At 43.0% G+C, this 21,314-nt stretch overlaps 1 protein-coding gene across 1 annotated transcript in view; it reads right to left on the bottom strand.

Annotated features, from left to right (window-relative positions):
- The window catches only part of LOC121080437 (WD repeat and FYVE domain-containing protein 2-like), a gene marked incomplete at its 5' end in the record, with an annotated part of 94,407 nt that extends 76,249 nt beyond the window's left edge, over positions 1-18,158 (bottom strand). Inside the window, 1 exon segment of the mRNA XM_040578457.1 lies at positions 17,802-18,158. Coding sequence (XP_040434391.1) covers positions 17,802-18,158 — 357 coding nt within the window.
- Between the last annotated feature and the right edge of the window lie 3,156 nt (positions 18,159-21,314).

Here is a 21,314-nt window from a genome sequence, read left to right as displayed (position 1 = left end):
TGGTGGGAAAAAGATAATTAAACAAACAGTTGATGCTAAGTCCCCTAGTAGGATGGACATTAGCCTGGCCATTTTCTCCCCAGGAGATTCAGAAGTCACCTGTACCTGCTAAGTTCTTACAACAGCAACTCACCACTATACAAACTTACCAAAGATGTAACAGTTAAGTTTTTACAGAGCATCAAGCCTGGATACACACCAATTAAACAAGAATTAAACTTCTCTGCAAGGCAGGACGATAATCACACATTCTTCCCAGTCTCTCCCTCTACAAATGAACTCTCCATTTCAACTTTCAGCTTCAGCAGTTGACATATTTCCCCCTAATTGCCTAATTTTTTCAGATAATACATAACCATAACACATTGCCAAATGTGACACTGGCAACACCAGTGTCACTCCAATCTGTGATTTCCAGAAACATTATCAATTCAGTTACGTAGGAGGAAGGAGAGCCAAGTTAGACATCTTGTTCTGTTTATTTTTGTTACTTCTGCATTATTGATAGCTATTCATAATTTAAGTTTATTTGATTCCAAATCTGCTTCTTTCTTAGTATCTGGTTAAAATTGGTTTTTTCCACAAGTTTTTATGCAATGGAGGCCAAGAAAAATTTCTGTTGGTGTTCGGAGTAAGAAAATGCAATCTCGTGGTACAGCAAAAGCAGCAGACTTTATAGAAAAATACTAAAGACTGCTGTAAAACCCTTATGTTCTGGGTATTCAAGGGTCATACAATTCTAAGGAAATTTTGTTGCTTTCTTGATCCTTTGATCTTGGACTTTAAAAAGGCAATCATAATCTTATAACATCTGGGCTAAAAGCTGAGCTAAAATAATCTGACACACTTTCCTCAGTATTGTAACTGTACCAGAGAACAATTTCAGACCAACCAACCTGAGAACAGTTAAAGTGGTATTAAAAACTAAACAAGAAGCTTTCATAGTAAAGGGAATAAAAAAAAAAAAAAAAAAAGGCTCCTACAACAAGATACTCAAACTCAAATATATAAATTCCCTCACAATCCAGGAGGGAACAATAATGTGCCATGAAAGATGAGGAAAGCCCAACACTACTTGCCACTGGAAAGCCTGGCTCCAAGACATGAAATGCAGCTTCGCAGCTTGGGCCAAGCTCAGGAGCAGCAGAAGAATACAACTGCCACAGGGCAGCACCACGTCAAAGAGTGTCCAAAGAAAGATGCTACATCTAGCATGTTATTTTCTGACTCTACTGCTGCCCCATCGCAATTCCTGTGGCAGTGACAACTAAGGGACACCTGTCATCCTTCTGCCTACCACTGCAGCCGTAGATGCACTCCTCCAGTAATGCAAGTATCAGCTGCAGTTCTAAAGCACTCCTCTGATGCTGCTCACAATGAGGTCATCAGCAAAACTTTGAAAAGACACTGGAGCAGGACGAAACCAACCATGATAATTTTAGTGTTTGTTCATATATTAAAGCAAAAGTGAATTCCTACTTCTTCCCAACAGGAGGCACATCAGCTGGTAAAGAGAAAGGGAGAAGGGGGGGTGGGGGGAGAAGACTGAAATAAATATTGTGTGAATTCTCATCCATATACCCAAATGGGAACAGCTTGTACAAAAATAAGCTATGTAAGACTACAGAAGAGAGACTTTCTCTCCACAAGCCTTTGCCCCAATGACATGTGTAACTTCTATTACATTATCAGTGGCAGGCAAACTGGACAAGGCAGAAAGATCTACGCAATAGTTACAGAACAAGCATCTCTAACTGTACAGTGCTTTCTATTGCAAATGTGCTTTGAAGATTAATTTTTGTACCTGAAGTTTCCTATGCTTTTCTCAGGTAGAGAAGTTCACAAGCTACTGAAGTAGCACGCTTCCTCTTCTTGGTTCCTTTGTGGCATCACCAACTTTACTAGGAAATGAAAGTTTCTTATCTTCTGTCCACCTTGAAGTTTTAATACAACCTACATATTATGTTACGAGTTTTCTATAGTCATTTGGCAGCAACACCAAAGATCTTATGGAAGCCTTGGTTACAAGAAAAGATGTATGGGTGGAAAACAATGCTTGCAGTAGGGTCTGTGGTAACTGTGTGCCTAACTTATTTCAAGTATTTTAGGGCCTGAAAGGAACAGAAATGTCATTTTTATGACCAAAGGTCTTTTCAAAAATTAAAAGCTTAGGTAAAGCCTCTCTGTATAGGGTCTCTGGACTTCCTGATCTTCTCCAAGCTTTGCTCTACATTTGGATCACCCCGATGAAGAATTCTCTCTTCAGCACATAACACCCAATTGTATACATGCTTCAAAGGGGTAGTGTTTAGTGGCTTATATTTCAAAACTGATCATTACTACAGCTTAGCACTGTTCTATGACTTCAAAAATACAGGACCAAAGCTTTGACTTGACCTGAGAAGTGGAGGTACTGTCATGCTTCTCAGAACTGAAGCCTGGGCTCTTCTACTGGCAGCCCACAGAGCTGTACCAGTGCGGCTGCAATGACACCAAGTCCATTGTAAGGGGATGCCACCCCAGGATGGTGGCATGTAAAGAAGCATTCAAGTCCCATCTCCCAAACCTACAGGACATGATGAAGCAATACTCTGCTCAAATCAGTCAAAGATACTTCCCTGGGTGTCAGAAGCAAAGGCTCATGGAGACAAACGATCTTGACGACTGTTGAGGCATGTGAGATGTACTCACACAGGTTACAGGTCCAGTGTTTGGGCCTCTGGTGGTGCAGCAAGTGAACACAGGGGTCTGACTGGAGGACTTGGCCACAGAGGCCATAAGTGCCACCTCAGTGCTCCAGCTGGGTTCCAGCCCTGGCTGCAGCCTGGGTTGCTGGCCAATGTCGCACACAGGAATTTGGCAGCATGCACACTTCTGCTCAGTGTTGCAGCCCCAGGAGACCTGTCCCCCCCCAGACATCTGGTTGAAGTTAGTCTTAAGAATCTCAAACTATTTTTTGTCTCAAATTCAGGCTTTTAAAACCCATTGTTACAGATCTTAAACCAGTAGAAATGTTTACAGGCAGACCAGTTTTAAGGGATGTGTCTTGTTTAAACCAGCAGCTTAGTTTGTTGTCTATTTGGTGGGGTTTTTCAAAAATCACAGAACCAATTTTCCCGTAGGCAATCTGACACCCCACCAGCAGGGACAGCCATATGATCTGGATGCCCAGGAGATGTGAAACACACCAAGATTAATAAATGACAAGCCTGGGACCAGTCTCTGGCAGCAAGGCCACGTGTCATAGGAACCAGCAGCTGCATCCAGGCTGTGTACTGGGAACGGTCCCTGGTCCAAGTGACTGTGTCTGGGGACTGTTTGATGCTGTGTGAATTGGCTCATGGCAAGAACAGTGCCTGGTACAAACACACATACAGTACAGCCAGCCAGGTCTCTGTGCTTGAAAACATACCCTCATGCTATTTAATTTGTTAGAAATACAGTCATTATAGCAACTGGCCCTGGGCTCAGCTGCCAGTTTCTCTCACCTGGTTCATGCAGTCATAGAAAAGAGGAAACAATATTGATCCCAGTGAAGTCTGCCATACATGCACCACCCTCTGCAATACTGAGCTTCTAAAGAAGTGAGCAGACAGCAAACCCAATGCTGTTCTGATTTTCCATAAGAGCTCTCCTTTCTTGCTACATTGTAAACTGCCGTAATATCTCAAGGTGGTCGATATTTTCCCACTTTCTCTCCTTCATCTTTATTAGTCTGAGGCCAGTGTAAAGGCATTGGCCAACAACTGACTAAACAGCAATTTCTGGCTTAGAGTCATCGCACACAGCAATAAAGGGAAATCAAGCTCAAAACAAAAATATGACCATTGCCAGGATAATGCTTCAGACTATCACAATGGCTGGCTTGCAAATTAGGAGCCTGCCTGCAAAACACAGGCAGTATCATTTATTTCTGGAAAAATACCATTGGGCCTGGTGTGTCAATACATGCACATACACCACTTTTTGAAACCACCATCTGCACTTTTTAATCCACATGCAAAATGCTCAAACACAGATCACTAAGCAATTACCCATGTCATTTGCTTTTTCCGCATCCAAAATTTTTCAAAACGGTTATCAACTTCTCCCATACCACTTTGTATACAAAACACTTGCCTACATAGTGAATAGTCCAGGTTTTGTGATCAAGAGCTGAATACCAATTACACCTGTTTCTAAAAGAATCTGGCTCTTTAATCCATGTAAAAATGTCTGTTCATGTCAAAAAGTGCTCAGTTTTAGAGCAAAGGAAAAAAGTACAGGAGACAATGACTGAAGCAGACCAAGCTGTTTGTTAGGTTTACCCAGGCTTCCTGGTGGTGACCTCAACATTTTCAGTCCTTGGGCCATTTATTCGGACCTGTTAACACCTTGCAAAAAGCAGACAACAATGTTAATTACCGATTCCTCAAAAAAGTTTAAGTTAGCATGTTTTTAGGAGCATGAATATAAGCTGTGACCAAACAGATGCTATGGATGACACTAGTTGGGGATGGAGACTTCTTCACTTGGTTTCTTGTCAATGAAAATGTATTAAGGAAATCCTCACCAAGCTTCTCTCTTACCTACCAAAGAACTTACTGGGGAGGAGAGAAAGAAGGAGTAAAGGGACCCTAAATGACAGAGGAGCTTTCAGAATTGAAATAAAGTTCATGCATCTTCAGGTACTACAGCATGCAAATTTTTTTAACACAATCAGTACATTCATAACTCCCTTTCCCTGCTACTTTCCTCTAGTATCTAATATGGGTTAGCCACAGTACCTGAGGAAAAGTTAACTGCTAGAAACTTAATGACCATGACCACCAGCATTTATAGAATTTCTTGTTTAACAGAAATCTCTACCTTTGCTTTTAATCTTCTGCTCCAAAACCACCACTTTGGAACTGAATTAGTGGTACAAGCTACTGTGGGATTTCCTACCTTCCCACTGGTCATGTGCTCCCCAACCATACTAGCAGCCATAAAGAGTATACAAAGGGGAAGGTGATATTTCAAACAACAGAGGTCCCAAATGTCCCCCAAAGCAAAGTCCACAGCTGTGCAGCCCACAGAAACCCTGCCTGCAGCAAGGCTGAGAGCATGTCTCTGCAACAGCCTGTCACACAATAGGGCTCCTCATCTGCCAGTGCTTTGCAGCCCAGGCTGCCATGGGACTCCAAGCACCACAGCAAGCTTTCCAGAATTTTATGTGCTTTTGCTTTTAGGCTACAAATAAATCTAGCAACAACAGGAATCAGAATGTGAACCTGGAGATTCAGTGTTTGTGTGGCTCTGAGCTGATGTCCCTGCTGGAAGTCCAGCAAGATCATTTACCAGTTCATATTTTGAAAGCACAATGATGGATTCCTCTATTCCCATTCATTTACTGGCAGTTGCAGAAGTTAGCAAGAAGAGTTTTATTTACGAAGTCCAATTTATTTCCTGAAGGGAGGAGACTGCACTCTTCTTCAGAAACTGAGTAGTGCCTATAAGTTGTATAACCAGCCCCAGCTACATTACGCAGTGTCAAGCACAGTGGTCTACCACCCATTGCAGCTGATACACTTAAGCTAGCTGCTTCCCCTACCTGAAGAGATCCAGCATACATCCACTCTTAGCCAGCAGTGGCAGCTATTATAGTCTCAGGAACTTCTATTACTCTTGACATCAGATGCAATACAATGTAGAAAACATGAGGTAATATTAGACAGGCTTTTGCTTGTCAAACAGCACTAAAAGCCTCTGCTGCCAAAGCAGCACACAAAACAGTCGAGGTAAGGCTCTGGTAGACCTGACAGGCACTTTTGGAGCTTAATTACAGTTATTTTGACTGAATGGGACATAAAATAGGACTCAGCAGAAGACAATAAAATGCATCATTTCACTGCAGCAAGAAGTATCAATTTCTTAATTCCAGTAATTGAATAACTTTAGTCCAGGCCTAGGGTACAAAAAGACCAAAGGTGTTGATTTTGACTTGGCAGGTACATTATCTTCTCACTTTCCTCCCTCATCACAATTAATGTTGAGCCAGCTTGCACCCTCTCTTCCCCATGTTAGTACTACTGCACTGCTCTACTTTAATGTTTTTTATCAGTGTCTGCTCCTGTCTGTGTGTATAAACTGTTACCATGGCATATTAAAAGCCTAGAGATCATTCACGTCTAGAAGGCAAATGCAGGGCTTTTCAGGGAAAGCCCTTTCATCTGCTCTCAAGCTTCTGGCTGGCAGAGAGCAGGCTACACGAAGGCTGCTGCCTCACGAGTTTGAGGCAATGGGACCAACAGGACAAAAGCAGGCACAAGGGCTGTGTGCCTAACATTGGAGAACAGCACAGGCATGTGCTTTGCTATTGGACTTCCAGTAACTACCCAAGTGCAATCAGCCTTTGACAACAGCTTATTGCTGGTGGAGTTGCTGAAATGGCCAGTGACAATGACGTGCGGAATTAGACTCTATAACTCGAAAGTTATAAAGTAGGTATGTTTATTGCGTGCAGATGCATGGGAGATCGCTCCTCCACAAGTGTGCATGCCCGAAGTGACGAACCATCCCACATTTATACAATGAAACAAATGAATATTCAATTAACGCCTATACATATTCGTTACCTAAACCCGCTTACTCTCGCTTCATATGTTAATTAGCTTATCAGTCCGTTTCCTGGAATGTGGTGGTCTTGCAGGTTTGTAGGTGATTCATGTCCTTGTGACCATCTGATCTTCTTCAGCAAGGAGACTTAGCACTCCCTCCCTCTAGATAGCATTGGAATATCTCTCATGCTTTTCTCATTCTCTTTTAAATAGCCCCTTTGTTAGAGGAAGAAGGGCAGGCGTCTCCCCTTTGTTAGAGGAAGAGGGGCAGGCATCTCCTCAAAACTGTAGTTGTCTCCTCAGAGCTGTGTGCCTATGTGACCAGACACCGCACCCATGACCAGTCACCATACCCACATTCCTGAGTAGACATATACAATCACAGTCGGTGTCCATCGTCCCCATTTCACACTATTTCTCCATATCAACAAAGGCATGATTCATAAGTCCAGCCAGGACACCATGTAGAGGATCTGCCCTGGCACCAGAACACTGCAGCTGCCTTAGGTCATCCCTGCATGTGTGGGACCTAGGCTGGACCACAGGCTATGTCCTTACCATCAGAGCAGAAAGCATCTCCTTGGAAATTCTACATTCATTCTATCCCATGCACATAGTGCTGCAAAACAGGAGGCTTTCACAATGCCAATTTGAACCACTCCTTGGATGACTCCATAGCCCACAGCTGCTCTAGCAAAACACAGAGCTCAGAGGGGGAACAGAATTTCTCAGGATTGAACAGGAGTAGAGTAGGGGAACGAGAAGATACAGCTTAATAACATTGAGGATCAAGAACACATGTAAAGGATAAATCGGCACGTAAGCCAAATGAGTGCAAGCTAGTTACAAGTAAAATGCAAGCCATTGTTTCCAGTTCCACAGCACAGATGCCTGAAGTGTCCAACAAACAAAGGAAGCAAAATACTTAATGAGGACCTGTCTCTTAAAACTGATTACATTACATGGTTTTCTGAGATAAGGGGCAATTGTATTAAATGAAAAGGCAAACCCTTCTGGATCTTTGTGTAATAAACTGGCCTAGAAACATGCATATAAGCAAATACCTTGGAGAATAGGGTTCAACACTTGACCTTGCAGTTGTCAGCTGACATCTGCAAGGAAAGAAACCCCAGTGTAGATGTTCTCAGAGAAGCATCCAAATCTGAGGAGACATCTATAAGATAAGCTTTGCTGTACTGCTTCAGAAAGACTAAACAGCAACAAGAAGGAAAGCATCAGAACAGACTAATTTTCAGTGCTCTCCTGCTTCATCTTATCTTGCATCACAGTAAACCTACTGAATTTCCTCTTTCGGTCACTGCCTGTTTTTTATTCCAAGCCACAGATAAGCTAAATAGTGTGGAAGTCAGAGACTGTTGGTACCTATATATCTAAATCTTTAAACAATTGTACCAGGAGGATACGTACCACTGCTCTAAATCAACACCATAACTCTCTCTCATGTCCCTTCCTCTACCATACCTTAGCTTGCATAAACACAATTCTTTTTGCTATACCGTATTATCTTTTAAACTGAAGTAAAAGCTTTAGTACCAACTCATTATTAGACTTACTGAAACTTCTAAAAAAAGCAAAACTGTTTACTTTAAGACCCTAAATTACTCCACAAGGTAGATGCAGCACTTGCTTAAGAATACAATTAAGCCGCCTTTATTTGCTATTATAAGTGAATTTGAAGCTGAGGGTAAATTTATCAAATTTGCATTCACTGCTGGAGGTGCAAAATCTCATTATCTGTCATGTTCTAAACACAGTCAAAGATCCTCTCTCCATATCTGTTCAAAACAGGTCACTATATTTGCTCTATCACCTGAATCCAGATAATTCTAATCAAGATAATTCAACCTGGTGGCAAAGCAAGCCAATTCACATTAGGACAGCCTTTTCTCAGATTTCTCTCCATGGGACTCAACTCCTAAGGAAACCCTGATTACAGACTTATAAATGACAAAAGCATTGCCTTCGGGGGCTGATCAATCGCTACCATTATTTCAAAAACCTGCTAAGAACATCGATCTTTTACCTCACACTAAGAGGGAATGGTACAGGATGTGAAGAATAAAAGACAACATTAGATCAAACTTCTTGGTAAACTTGGCAGCAGAACAGCTGTGCTTTTCTACCCAGAACTGTGCTTTGGCATCGCCTTTGATTCAGTGCTCAAAACCTTAAGAGTTCCCTGAAAAATCTTAAGTTAAGTGGTGAATGCACATGATGTGAATAAGCTGTAAATAATACGGTCAAGTTTGTATTCATAAACCAATATTCATTTTAATGCATAAATAAGCTTGTAATTGTATAGCGACAAAGGGGTTAAAATGTCTGAAAGATCATATAGACTGTTCTGACAAGAAAGTTGCAAATCTCTGCAAGGGGAGCTGTCCTCCTTATCTGCAAAGCAAGCTGCCCTACCAAGGAGATAACGGGACAGCTGGATGTCCCTGAGTAAGACTACAAGGGGTATTGTAAAAACCCTGGGAAAGATTTCTACAAGTCTGCCAACTCATCACTTTTGAAACACAGCAGTGAAAGCAAAGAGAAGGGCCAAGACCTGGAGGGAAACCTACTGCTTCTAGAATAACTAAAGCATATGCTTCAAAGTGATGTAGTGTGAACGAACTTTAGAATAGAATTAAAGAATAACCATTATGTTTGTTAGCCACTGTAACAATTGTAGATATCATGTACCGCCATCTACCTTTGGTGTCTGTTCTGTTATCCTTTGTTAGACATCCGCCTGTCTGCTGACCTTCTATGTTAAAACTTTAGCGGAACACTTCAGCAGGAGGGGACAGATAAGGGTAAAAGAAATAATTAAGCAAGAAAAGCAGATGGCCAGCAAGGGCATAAATTACCTCAGACTGATAAGAACACTGCAAATGTGCAAGACCATCACATAATGAGCAAAAGGTGAAAAGTACACCATGAGGAAGACCTACAGCCTTCCTCCCATAGACCACTGCCCACATTCTAAAGACCCCGGCCCACAATTTTTGGAAGAATCTGCACAAGCGTGAAAGACTGATAAGCTAATTAACATACAAAGCGAGGGTAGGTGGGTTCAGGTAATGAATATGTATGGGCGTTAATGGAATATTCATTATTTCATTATATAAATATAAGATAATCTGCCCCTCTGGGTGTGTACGATTGGTGGAAGGATCCCCCGTACGCCCAGCACCGACAATAAAGAATACTTAATCACTAAGAAATTCTGAAGATGTTCTTTGAAACACACATAGTACGATAAGCAAAGCCCATATGCTTGAAGTCTGGCCAAGGTTAGTTACACAATGCTTTTTCCTGCAGCCTGGAAAAGAGAAAAATTAAAATGCCACTTTTTTTAACCCAGCCTTCACAACTGTTCTCCCACTCATGAGGATGAAGGTTGTATTTTGCCCATCTAAAATTTCAGCACAGTCTAATTCGCAAAATTTATGACCTGCTTTCTGATAGCCAAATATCCATTTTGACCATTATTTATGTGCAGTTTCAAGCCATCAGGCACACAGACTGTGACATATAAAGAACCCCGAGAGATGCATATGAGTTTGTGATTATGTAAAGCTCCTTCCCTGGAGGGCTGCCTGGTAAACTTGTACTCTCCTGCTTCTCCTTTCATGAAATTGCCCTTTTCCTTCTCTGGGCTTGCTCCAGCCACTCACCCAACCTGCTTGCTGGGGTACTTGCTGTTCCTGTGCGGATGTTTGTTTTAAAGTTTTCCCATTTACTTCATTTCATACTTCACCTCATGAAAGTATAAAGAAGGAAGCTTTTATTTTCCCTTTCCTAAAATGACCCATGCAGGACAAGGCTCTGCTGAACAGGATGCATCCTGCTGTGTGTGGCTATTCTCAGCACCCCATGGCCATGGCTCCCATCCCCTCCCATGGTGCCCTATCGCAGCCTGCAGGGCCACGGCTGCATCCATCACTTCCTCACACCATATGCAGAAGGAAAACCGCTATGGTTTTTCTTGCTCTTATCTTTGCAACAGACTACGCTAAGGACTACTGTAATTCCCATCAAATCCCTGGGCAAATACAGGCAGATACTGGCAGAGTTTTACATAAAACCACTTGTATTTGACAGGTGAATGACAGAAGCACCATGGTCAAGGCAATTAAACATGGCTTCTGAGTTGCTTTTATTCAAATGGTCTTCCAACATCCGAGAGGTTATGGGGCACAGAACACAAATGATGCACAGAAGATACTTGTGCAAAAGCCAGTTGTTCTCCTTGGGGCATTGTGCATCATTTACAAAGCTTTTAGAGCTGAGCACGGGAGCACACACGTGTCTGCATTACAACCTGCTATTGTCTCCTTCTCCCTTGTTCTTTGAACTGCCAACTATATTCTGACCTCTTAAGACTGTTACAAACAACATTCTACAAAACTTGTGCTACTTTTGAGCAGTGCTCTTTCTTGTGTTATCACACAGCTGAAAGATCTTACTGGGAAACCTGTGCACAGATCACTGTCAGCAGATGCCATGCAGGAACCAGTGCAGCTGAAGAGAGGGAAAGAAAAAAAAGTCTGCCTCAGCAATCAAAATCTATAAGGTAGGTGGAATCACCATTTCTGGAGGTGTTAAAAAATCATATAGATGCAGTGCTTAGAGACATGGTTTCATGATGGATCTGGCAGTCCTGGGTTAATGTTTGGACCTGATGATCTCAAAGGTCTTTTCCAATCTAAATGATTCTATGCTGTTAGAGACCTTGAGTCTGCTAAGGGACCTTCAGTGAAAGGCCAGCCTTACTGAACCTGCCTGGTAGCTTCAAAATTATTGCAAACCCTTTTCTTTTAAATTAAATGAAACTGAGTCTGTTTTGACATATAAATTAAATAAAATAATTTAGTTACATTAAATTGTATTGCAGCTTTTTAATGCTGCAGCATTACTGCCGCTTCTAGCCATCTTCAACTTGATGAGAAAAACCAGCAAGTTTCCCACAACAGCACGTTTTCAGTTATATGCCTGTTCTGCACTGCACATACTCCATAATAGGCATTTGCTTTTCTTCCAGGGGCTGCAGGGCACACACAGAGGTGTCATTGTGCAGTCCCCTCTCAGCGAGGAGCTTGTTCAGCTGCAGAACTGGAGAGACTGCAGAGGAAGGTCACCAAGCCTGACAGACATGAGACACACTGATGAGAGATCCAGTCTCTGTGTAAACAGATGCCAGTGAAATTAAGACAGGGTCAGGGAAGACAAGAAGAAAACCAAGAACTGGTTAGTATGGGAGACAGATGCACCATCCCAAAACTTGCTGCAACTCAAGAGCATTGTTCAGCAACTGGCAGAGAGGCTACCATAAGGCAAATGGAAGGTATATTACATAGCTCTTCTTATTCCAAATAAAGCTTGTAAGATAAGATACATGCATCTACACCTTTTATATAAAGAATGATCTCTAAAACAGAGAGGTGAGTAAAAACCACTGCATTTCTGACTAAATGCTTAAGTGCCTCATGTTCCACTATTTTGATGCCTGCAGTGGTAACTGCACTGCTGAAACTGGGTCTGCACAAGTCACGGTCCAAGCCATGTCATACCACATTATTGCAGCTGCCACATTGCAGTTAAGACATGAACTTAATACAACTGCAGGAGTTGCATCAATCTGTGCACTGACCTACATGAGCTAGCAGTTGCAGGATAGCTCGAATCAGAAAGACAAGACTAAATGCTTGTGCTTTAAATCTTTACCTGACATTAAGTACTCAGGGGAGAGCATCTTAAGGGAAGGGATATACAAGCTCTGGCAAACTTCAACAAGTCACCTCCTGGTGACTAAAAAAAATACATTGCAAGGTCTCCCACAAGTTAATCAACCCCAACAAACACTCAGCAAAATATTTTTAAGTGCTAGTCCCAGAATTTTGGCATCTCAACAGGATACATGTTAGTCAAAACAGTTACTTTTCAACATTTGCAACAGTTTCTTATTCCAAGAGCTTTGGACCTCCTGTCTGTCCTTAAACCTCTTGCCAGCATCCACTTCTTTCACTTGAAAAGCCAGCACTAACCTCCACCCTGAGCTTTATTCCAAACATAGTCATCAAGTTGCAACACATCCAATTAGTTTAAAAAAATTCAGAGCACACAAGTTACATCTACAGCAATAGGTGTCTTACGAACCTTTGCGCTGTTAAGAATTTCTTCATTTCCTCTCAACAATTTTATTGGTGACTGATGTTTTTATCAGAATTTAAAGAACCTCCAGGCAGGAATAAATCTTTGTACACCTGTGAAGTGCATCCACACCTGACTGCTTAAACTACTGCTCACGCTGCAATAACCTGGGTGTGAAACCTACAGGTTTAGAATGATATATATATAAAAATGGATATCATCAAAATCGGTTCTCAAACCACCTGCATTTCTGCTGCAAACCAACAGCCACACACAAGGCAGAATGGCCGTCAGCAACATATCCCTGTGCTTAGATGATAATTGCAGACCTGTATTGCAACCATACTGCTGGGCAAATCAATCACTTTCTACCACCCCACCACAGGAGAAAGGAAACACAGAGTTTACCAAGGATCTGTGGTTCCTCGCACACTGCCTGGTTGCAACACTGAGTGAAGAATCCTACCTTTCCACTAGAGGTATTTCACAGGGATGAACTATAATGATATATGCTTTATGTTCTGGATCTGGACAAGAAAACCATAAGGAGCAAAAAGATTGCTTTTGATATTTAGGGGTGGAAAGATCATACTTCTCCATGCTAGAAGGCATGTCAGCAGGACGCCAAAGACAACTCTGATATTTCTTGTCACATATGGTGAGCTAGGAGTGGGAATCCACGTTAGTTTACCAAAGTCAAGATCTCATCTACACAAGACAGTCATACATTTTTTCGTACGCCCTAAAGAACCTACTACTTAGCATACCCAGAAGACAAGCCTTGGACCACAGCTTAAGTGCACATCTACATTTAAAAACCTCAAACTGTAAACCAAACCTAGCAATACAAGCTCTGCATTTTTCTCTATGTGAGATGAAGACACTAATATGAATGTACATGACAGTCTGGGCTCACTGTCTATATAGTGATCCATACAAAGAAACTGAGACATTTCAGTTCAAGATGAAGTAAGGTGATACAAGGTAGTGGAGAAGCCAAAGGTCTCTGGTCCCCTATTTTAAAAAACACAATACAAAACCCCACCCTATGGCATAAATATTTTTCTTCTAGGTTTTGTCACTGCCTAGAGGACTAGAATGCCCGTTTTAAAAAAAGAACGGATTTTGACAATTTTCAGTTGATTATGAAAGCTTTTACCTCTTTCCTGTGAGCACTTTAAGGACAACAGAGTTCTTGACTGCAACACCAACACCTACATTTCCAAAGTCTGTAGCATGAAAGTGAGCACAGAACTCCCACCCAAAACAGGGCGCAGACTGGAATTCATAATTACCAGGACAGCTGCCTACACCAGCACATGTCCAAGATTTCCTCACCTACAACATAGCTAGTGGTGAAGTGCAGATTTACCATGATGACACCTAGCCCCCTCCTGCCAGTCTTGAACAGTGATACATGATCAGCACATCAGACACCCAGCTGCATTAGCACTCACATCACTGGCAGACTCCTGGGAAACACAGAAGTGTGCCAACACCAAGCAGAACTGCTTGCACTAAAAGCTGAGTGAGTCAGTGTACTTCTCCCACCATATCCCCATGCTCAGGTAAGATTAACGACACTAAATCTTCTCTGGAGCATGAAGTTAGATAAGTCTGAACTTGACATGCCACTGACCTACTTTTCAGACATGCGCAACACCCACATCTCCCTCTAAAGGCAACAAAAGACAAGGTTGCTCAGCAATTTTGAAATGGTAGCACATGCTTTTAGCACACAGGAAGCTGATGATAGCTTAGAGCCAGCTGTGCACGTTAGGAAAAATCCCACTTTAGTTTCATGTGTAGCACCTAGGGCATTCAACACTATAGATCACTCAAGACTCCACATGTTTGAATATATGTGTCTGTTAAGTCCACTCGTTTGCTGGCAGGTGAAAGAGCATGGATGAAAGCTAATAATTTCTTTCTTGTAGCCCTCCTGTATCAGATTTATACCTTCTTGGATAAAATATGCTGCCACTCCTTTAACTCTCACCTGCCTAGACAGGTGCATCCCTTTTCCTTAGAAGAAAAACACAAAATAAAATTACATTTTATCCCTCCCAATGCACGCCAGCTGTACTTGTAAAGAGGTAACAGGCTCAGTCTATTTTGCCCTAATAAGGAATCAGACAAAACAACTAAGATTTGGACAAAATGCACATTGTTCAACTAACATGACTGACTAGGATTCAGAAGAGAGAAATATGTAGATCATACAGGTGATGCACAGTGAAAAGAAATTCTAACCTTGCAGATTATGTAAAGTTTAGATAATCTAGTTTATATATAAAACCCCCCTGAGACTACTCCTTTCCTTCTCTATGCCATTCTTTATGAGGAATTACCACACTCTATCATTACTTAGTTTTCATTTTATTTCTTAAAACATATGCATGTATATGCTACAAATACAGCAATTCAGGGCTATATAATGCACGACTATGTCTGCAAGCTATAGCTGAAACCACTTCCGTGGCTTTTCAAGCCAGATAAAACCACTGGTACTATACAAAATAAAGACTAGAAACCGAGCTCCTGCTTTGAAGGGTTTACGGATTTAGAGCCACACCATGCACTAAAGAAAACCTTTAAAGCTGTACCTAGTTCTTGTGTGTGTTAAAACTACTAACAACTTCAACAATGGTATATTCAGCCATGAGCCAGCAGTCCAGCTGAGAACTCCCTCCCTTTCATCTCCAGAAGACTCATCCTCCCCAGCATGAGGAGAGTGCTGGAGATGGCAAGTTGGTTCAGCTGAAGTCCTCTGCAAAAGTTTCAGAACATCTCTCTTGTATGAGCAGTACGTATCACAGGCTGAGAAACTTGGCCAAAACTCATTTATTTGTCAAACAATTAGAGAGACAGATAACATCTCCATAAACATCCTTTAGAGTTTCCAGGAATCACTACAAGCCCTCCACATTCCATTAAGGCCATTAAACCACCACCTCAACACTAACACTAGAAGGCAGGACTAAACAGGCAAAGGTACCATAAGGAGCTGCACAAGCCTAATCATAAGCCGCATGTATTGAATGTCTGTTAAACTATGTTTCCACCCCAGGTATCCCAAGACCTCCAAGTTCGACTCCCACCCTGCTGTTCCTGCCAAATGAGTTTTAGACTCTGAACTTTTTAATTACAATAAAAATGCTAATGCGGGTGGAAAATGAAAGAAAGAGCCATCAATCGACATTTTCATGTGTAAAAAAAATAAGAGGCACAATCATAGCTTGTAGCTTTTCAAAGACACTGCAAACCAGCCCCACAAGCAGGCAAGCTACCTGGTTAGTGCCTTTAAACAGAAAATAGCCTGGGAACCTCCAGACTTACTGTCCGTAGAGCTATTCTGCATCACCAGCAAAATTCTGGGTAAAGAAATCTGCTGATGTCCAGTTTAATCAGCAAGCAGGACCTAACTGACCTACATCAGGTGTTTGCTCTGGGATGGGAAGGGAGAGGGTGGTGCTCGCTAACTAGTGAGTTTCCTGATGTGAAACCCCTGGTTTCTGCTTCACCACTTGTTTCTTGAACCTGACATATCAGTTATTAGCGAAACAAAGTTATCTGATAATTCCCTTATTCTACATAGAAATATCAACTTGGAGCATCAATATTCTCAACAACTCATATGTGCTAAAACAGCAGAAGCTACTTATTTTTTTCTGAGGTGGGGGGAGAGGCAGAGATTGAGAGAGACAGCACCTATACCACAGCAAATTAATTTTAGGAATACTTTCTTACAGATAAAAAGAATTGTCTGAGTGAGCCTAACAACCTACAATGAGCGAAAACACACTCAAGCTTTATTCAGCTCCACAACAAACACATAAAAATGTAAAGACAAAATTGTGAGCACATGGCAATATAATACTCTGCTTGAAGTCCCTTTGACAGTGTAATTTTAAGTAGCTCAGTTCCTCTTGTTGTGAAGCACGAGAGGTCACTTGGAGACCACAGCTTAGATGAAAAATTATCTTAAATTTACTCATATTTGACAACTGACTGAAAACTCACAGGCAGGACAAAGACAAGTTGAAAGAAATATCGACACTTTTCTGGAAAGCTAGCAGAGACATAAAAGCAGACACTCAACAGGGTAAATGGCATCCCAGAGAAGCAGTCTACCAAAAACCCTTGAGAACCAAAACATCTTCACACGCTGGTCAGCGTTTGTCTTTCAAGCTGGGGACACGGGTTACACCACGCATCTGAGTTGCAAAGAAACTCTGCTTAAAACAGTTATTTATGGGCTCTGCAAGGAAAATAAGCTCTTACTTTAAAGGAGGGCACCTTCAGCACAGAGTTTTGAAGCTCCGGCCACAGGGCTGAATGAAGTTTGAGCTCTTTCAGCAGACACCGAGCTGCTTCTGGGCAGCCTCCGAGCCCGCGCAGCCCAGCTGACCAGCCGGAACAGATCCTGCTCTTTGGCAGCTTTACAGCACGGGATGTCACTCCACGATCTTACCGCCGGTACACGGTATTTTTAAACAATTACCGAGAAACGCCTGGAGAGGGGAAACGGGAACCAAAACTGCTGTTGTAGCCAATGCCACCACCGTCCTCAGGCACGGTCAAAGATCTCCACAGCCTCCCCGGCACCGCCTGCGATGAAGACCATCTCAGACTCCGTTGTACCCACGCTGAGGGGAGTCACTCCCGTCCCGCCAGCTCCAGCCGCGCCTCGGCCCGCTCCCGGCCCTGACCCACACGGCAGCGGAGGAGAAGATGGACACCAGGCTGGAGACCCCTGCCCAAAGCTCCTTCCCACCCAGGGCCAGACGCGGCTGCCTATAGCAATGTCCCCGTGCGGGGCCGCCGCGACCCTGGCGCTGCCCGAGACTCCAGCCGGGGCGTCCACAGTCACATCGGTGGCGGTCTGTCAGCACTGCCACTCGCCGGTGACCGTGGTGGACCACCACCGCAGGACCTGTCACCTCCCACCATCACCTGTCGATGACAGTGGTGGTCGACCACCACGGAGGAGCGATGGTGGGAGGTGACGGACAACCGCCACGGCCCCGGCGGGTCCCGTGGACGCCCGCTTCCCGGTACCTGTCCTCGGAGACACTGATGACTCCATCCTCCTTGGGCACTATCGCTGCCATGTTCTCCACTTTGTTGAGCAGGAGGGGCTTGCGGGTCAGCGCCTTGGGCTGCGGCTCCGCCGCCATGGGCGCCACGGGGCCGCCGGGCTCCACCGCTGCGGCCGGGGGAGGCGGCCCGCACTGCCGAGGCGGAGGAGGGACTTGCCGGAGCCCGGCGCCGCCGCGGGCTCCCTGGGAAGCAAGAACCAACGCGGCGGCAGCACCGCCCCCGAGCCGCGGTGGTCTGAGGTGGGGATCGCCATCGCGCGGTATGGGGCTGCTGCGCCGCGCCTTCGTGAGGGAAACCTGCCGGGCAGGCGGCGTTTTAAACGCACGTCTGCTTCAATGGCCGCCGTCCCGGGGGTGCGGGCTGCCCGGGCCGAGCGCTGGTGCTTCTCGGGGCAGCCAGGTAATCCTGTCCCTCTCCTGACAAACGCCTGGAGCTGCTCCGTCGGCACGGTTAGGCTGCTTTGCTGCCGCCTCGTCGTCACGCTGCGGTGAACCCTTTTGCGAAAGAAAAGGGAGTAAAGATGAAACGGGGCGACTGCTTCCCTGTGTTTACATTACTTTTTCCTCTCTGCGTTTACCTTGGGGCTGGAGGTCAGCAGGTGAGGTAAAGACGAGATTTTTGCTGCTACATCGGACAGCAGGACCTTGTCGTATTCACATCTCTCTAGTATTTTCTGCACAACGTTTACATAACGATTTCTACGTGAATTTCAGTATTCAGTGTTGAAAATGGGTGAAATAAAGCGCGGAGGCAGCTGGGCTGGTGGGGGCTGGCCGCAGGGATTCACCCCTGGAGAGCTTGTTCCTGAGGGGAACGCAGCAGGCTTCCAGCAGCTCGTTTTCCGCAAGATGCTACTGCTCGCCTGCCTTTCCCGATGGATTCATCGAGATCCAAGCAGATCAAATCACTTGCGCAAAGCTCTGTGCTAAAGCCTGTGAAAAGCACCTCCAGGAGGTGTACGCCAGACTTTCATAATCTGTCTCAAAAAGATTCTGGAAAATCATGCTCGGTGTCTGAAACTGTAACCCTGCATCACAGAAATAGTCAGCCGATCGGGAAGCGTTACTTCAGTTGTAACTTTAAATTTACCCACACTAAGCCAATGAGTAGCAGTTCTTCATGAAAAAAATCAGATACGAAAAACTTGGAGATCAGGAGTTTATTTTTTTCTCTGGGAGTAACATACAACAGTGTCAGCAACAGAACAGGCCCTCCTTGCCCGGTTGGTTGGCAATGTTGCCTATGTACTAATAGGCAACAGAGGAAAAATATAGTAAATTTTTGGGGCAGAAACTAAATTTTCACAATGTTTAGTAATCTCTGATATACTAAACAAACAGGCAGTATCTGCAGGAGAACAGCACAACATTTAAGCTATACTCTGCTCAGCCGTCAGAGCATCCTGTGGAGGGAAAGGTCCAGACAGAAACAGCCAGTGGCTGTAAAATGGCTTATAGGACATGAATCTGCAGTCTCAAAGTATTTCCCAGAGGATGTGTGATTGCACTAGATAATATCTCTTTCTTGCAGTTCTTAGACAGGAACTAATACTAAAGAGGCAAAGACCAATCCTTGTACCACTATGGATGAACCTGTGGTCATAGGCTAGACCTACAGATAGAAATGCACATCTTGCAACTTGATGAGACGTGATATTCTTTGAAGATGTGTATATACTTGATAGTTTTCAGAATGGACATGTATCTAAATGTTTTTTAGAACTGGCCAGGTCCGCTGTCTTTGCAGTTGGTTGCATTCAAGACTGGGCACTGTGACTGGGCTGACAGATAAATGGGGGCTGAGAGTATGCTGGAGACAACAGACTACAGGCTCTTCAGAGACCCAGAATACTTTTTGCCAAACAGGCCTTTAAGGAAGCAGGTAATGGAGAAAATTAGTATCTTAATAAACAGCCATGGTTCACGGGACTGGAAGTAGGTCCTTTGTATCCCCCAGATTAGCTGGATTTTTTTCAATTGCATATGAAGACATATTACATTTCCCTATTTGTCTCTCCTATATCCTTAAACAGTTTCAGGTCCAACACTACTCCTTCAAGGTTTGAGACACTGTTTGGAAGGAAAATGCTGAAAGGTGGGCATGCATTTTGAACCAAAGCCAAATAATATGCTGAAATAAAACACGGATTTTTTTATAAAGGTTTGATCTTTGGAAGTAAGTTACCCATTGGGGAAACAAAAAAAAACCACCCAACAACAAAAAAAAACCCACAATGCAAGAGAGGCTCCAGTTGCCGTGATAAAAATCTTAAGGGCATGTTCTAAAGCTTGTCTGTAATGGTGACTTCCTCTGCAAGACCAGGAAGGTGTGTGAATAATAGAAAGGTATCCTGAAGTCTAGTACATCACTTTACCAGGTATGCAAACCTGAGGTCAATGCTCTACTCTCTCTTATATGGAAAATATGGGTGGGAAATTATTGCACACCAAAGCAGTTTTGCTATGACTGAGGGAAGAAAAAGTAATGCATGGAAACCTGAGGAGAGGAGGAAGGGAAACAGAGAAGAAAGAAAGATTTCAAAGTGAGATGGGAACCTGGAGCTTCCTCCTGCATTCCACCCGACAAGCTAAAAGAGTATTATCGTAATGGTAGGAAAAGGCAGTGAAATTAACAAAACCTGAATGTTCTCACAGATCTACTGTTGTCACACACAGTTCAACAAAAACTTTTAAAAAAACAATTTTCCCATAGTGACAAAAACTAATGGACAAAAAGACTTCAAGTTAGAATCACTGTAGACATCAAGTTTAATGAGTACCTATAGAAGCAAAATTAGAGTACTTTAGAAAAGTGTTTCCCCACATAATTGAAAAAAAAATCAAGAAAATAAATCTTATAAATACTTCCTAGCAGATTGTTTTCCATTTCTTGTCATATCTTTTAGGTTAAATTGTGTGGATTAAAAACATTGCTAGGACCAAAAGCAAGACAATTTAGTAATTTAATTTGATGCCAAAAAAAGCAAGATTATTCAGTTCTTTTTCTACATTTAAAAAAATTGTAGGGTTAAGAATTATATGATGCTCCTCTGGTATGTGCTTTTTGCAGGAAATCACAAAAATTACATGTAAGGAAATTTATATGATGACATCATTTAAAGGTTCTTTTTCTTCTTAACATAAATTCTGAATTTGTAGAAAGTGTGGTTACTCGTATGGATTATTTGAACTTGGAAGAGTATATCCATCAGAGTGAAAAACAAGCTGAAAAATACAGCTTACTTTATATCAAGTTATTATTACCTCATCCTTGTTTCTTAGCATCATTTCTCTTGCTCTGTGTTTTGCTACGCCACCATGGTAAATCAAACATCCTTCCCTCTGTTAGTTTTGGTCTTTATTTTCTTGATGCGGGTTGACTTTCACTCTTTTGATATGGATAGAGCAGAATTAGGCTGTCTGCCTATGAGCAATTAACAGTGGCTCATGCATTCATGTACAGGGTGACAAC

This window comes from Falco naumanni, chromosome W (genome assembly GCF_017639655.2).
Source record: "Falco naumanni isolate bFalNau1 chromosome W, bFalNau1.pat, whole genome shotgun sequence".
NCBI lineage: Eukaryota > Metazoa > Chordata > Aves > Falconiformes > Falconidae > Falco > Falco naumanni.
The sequence above is the reverse complement of the archived record's forward strand: the minus strand, read 5'-3'. Positions and strand labels throughout refer to the sequence as shown.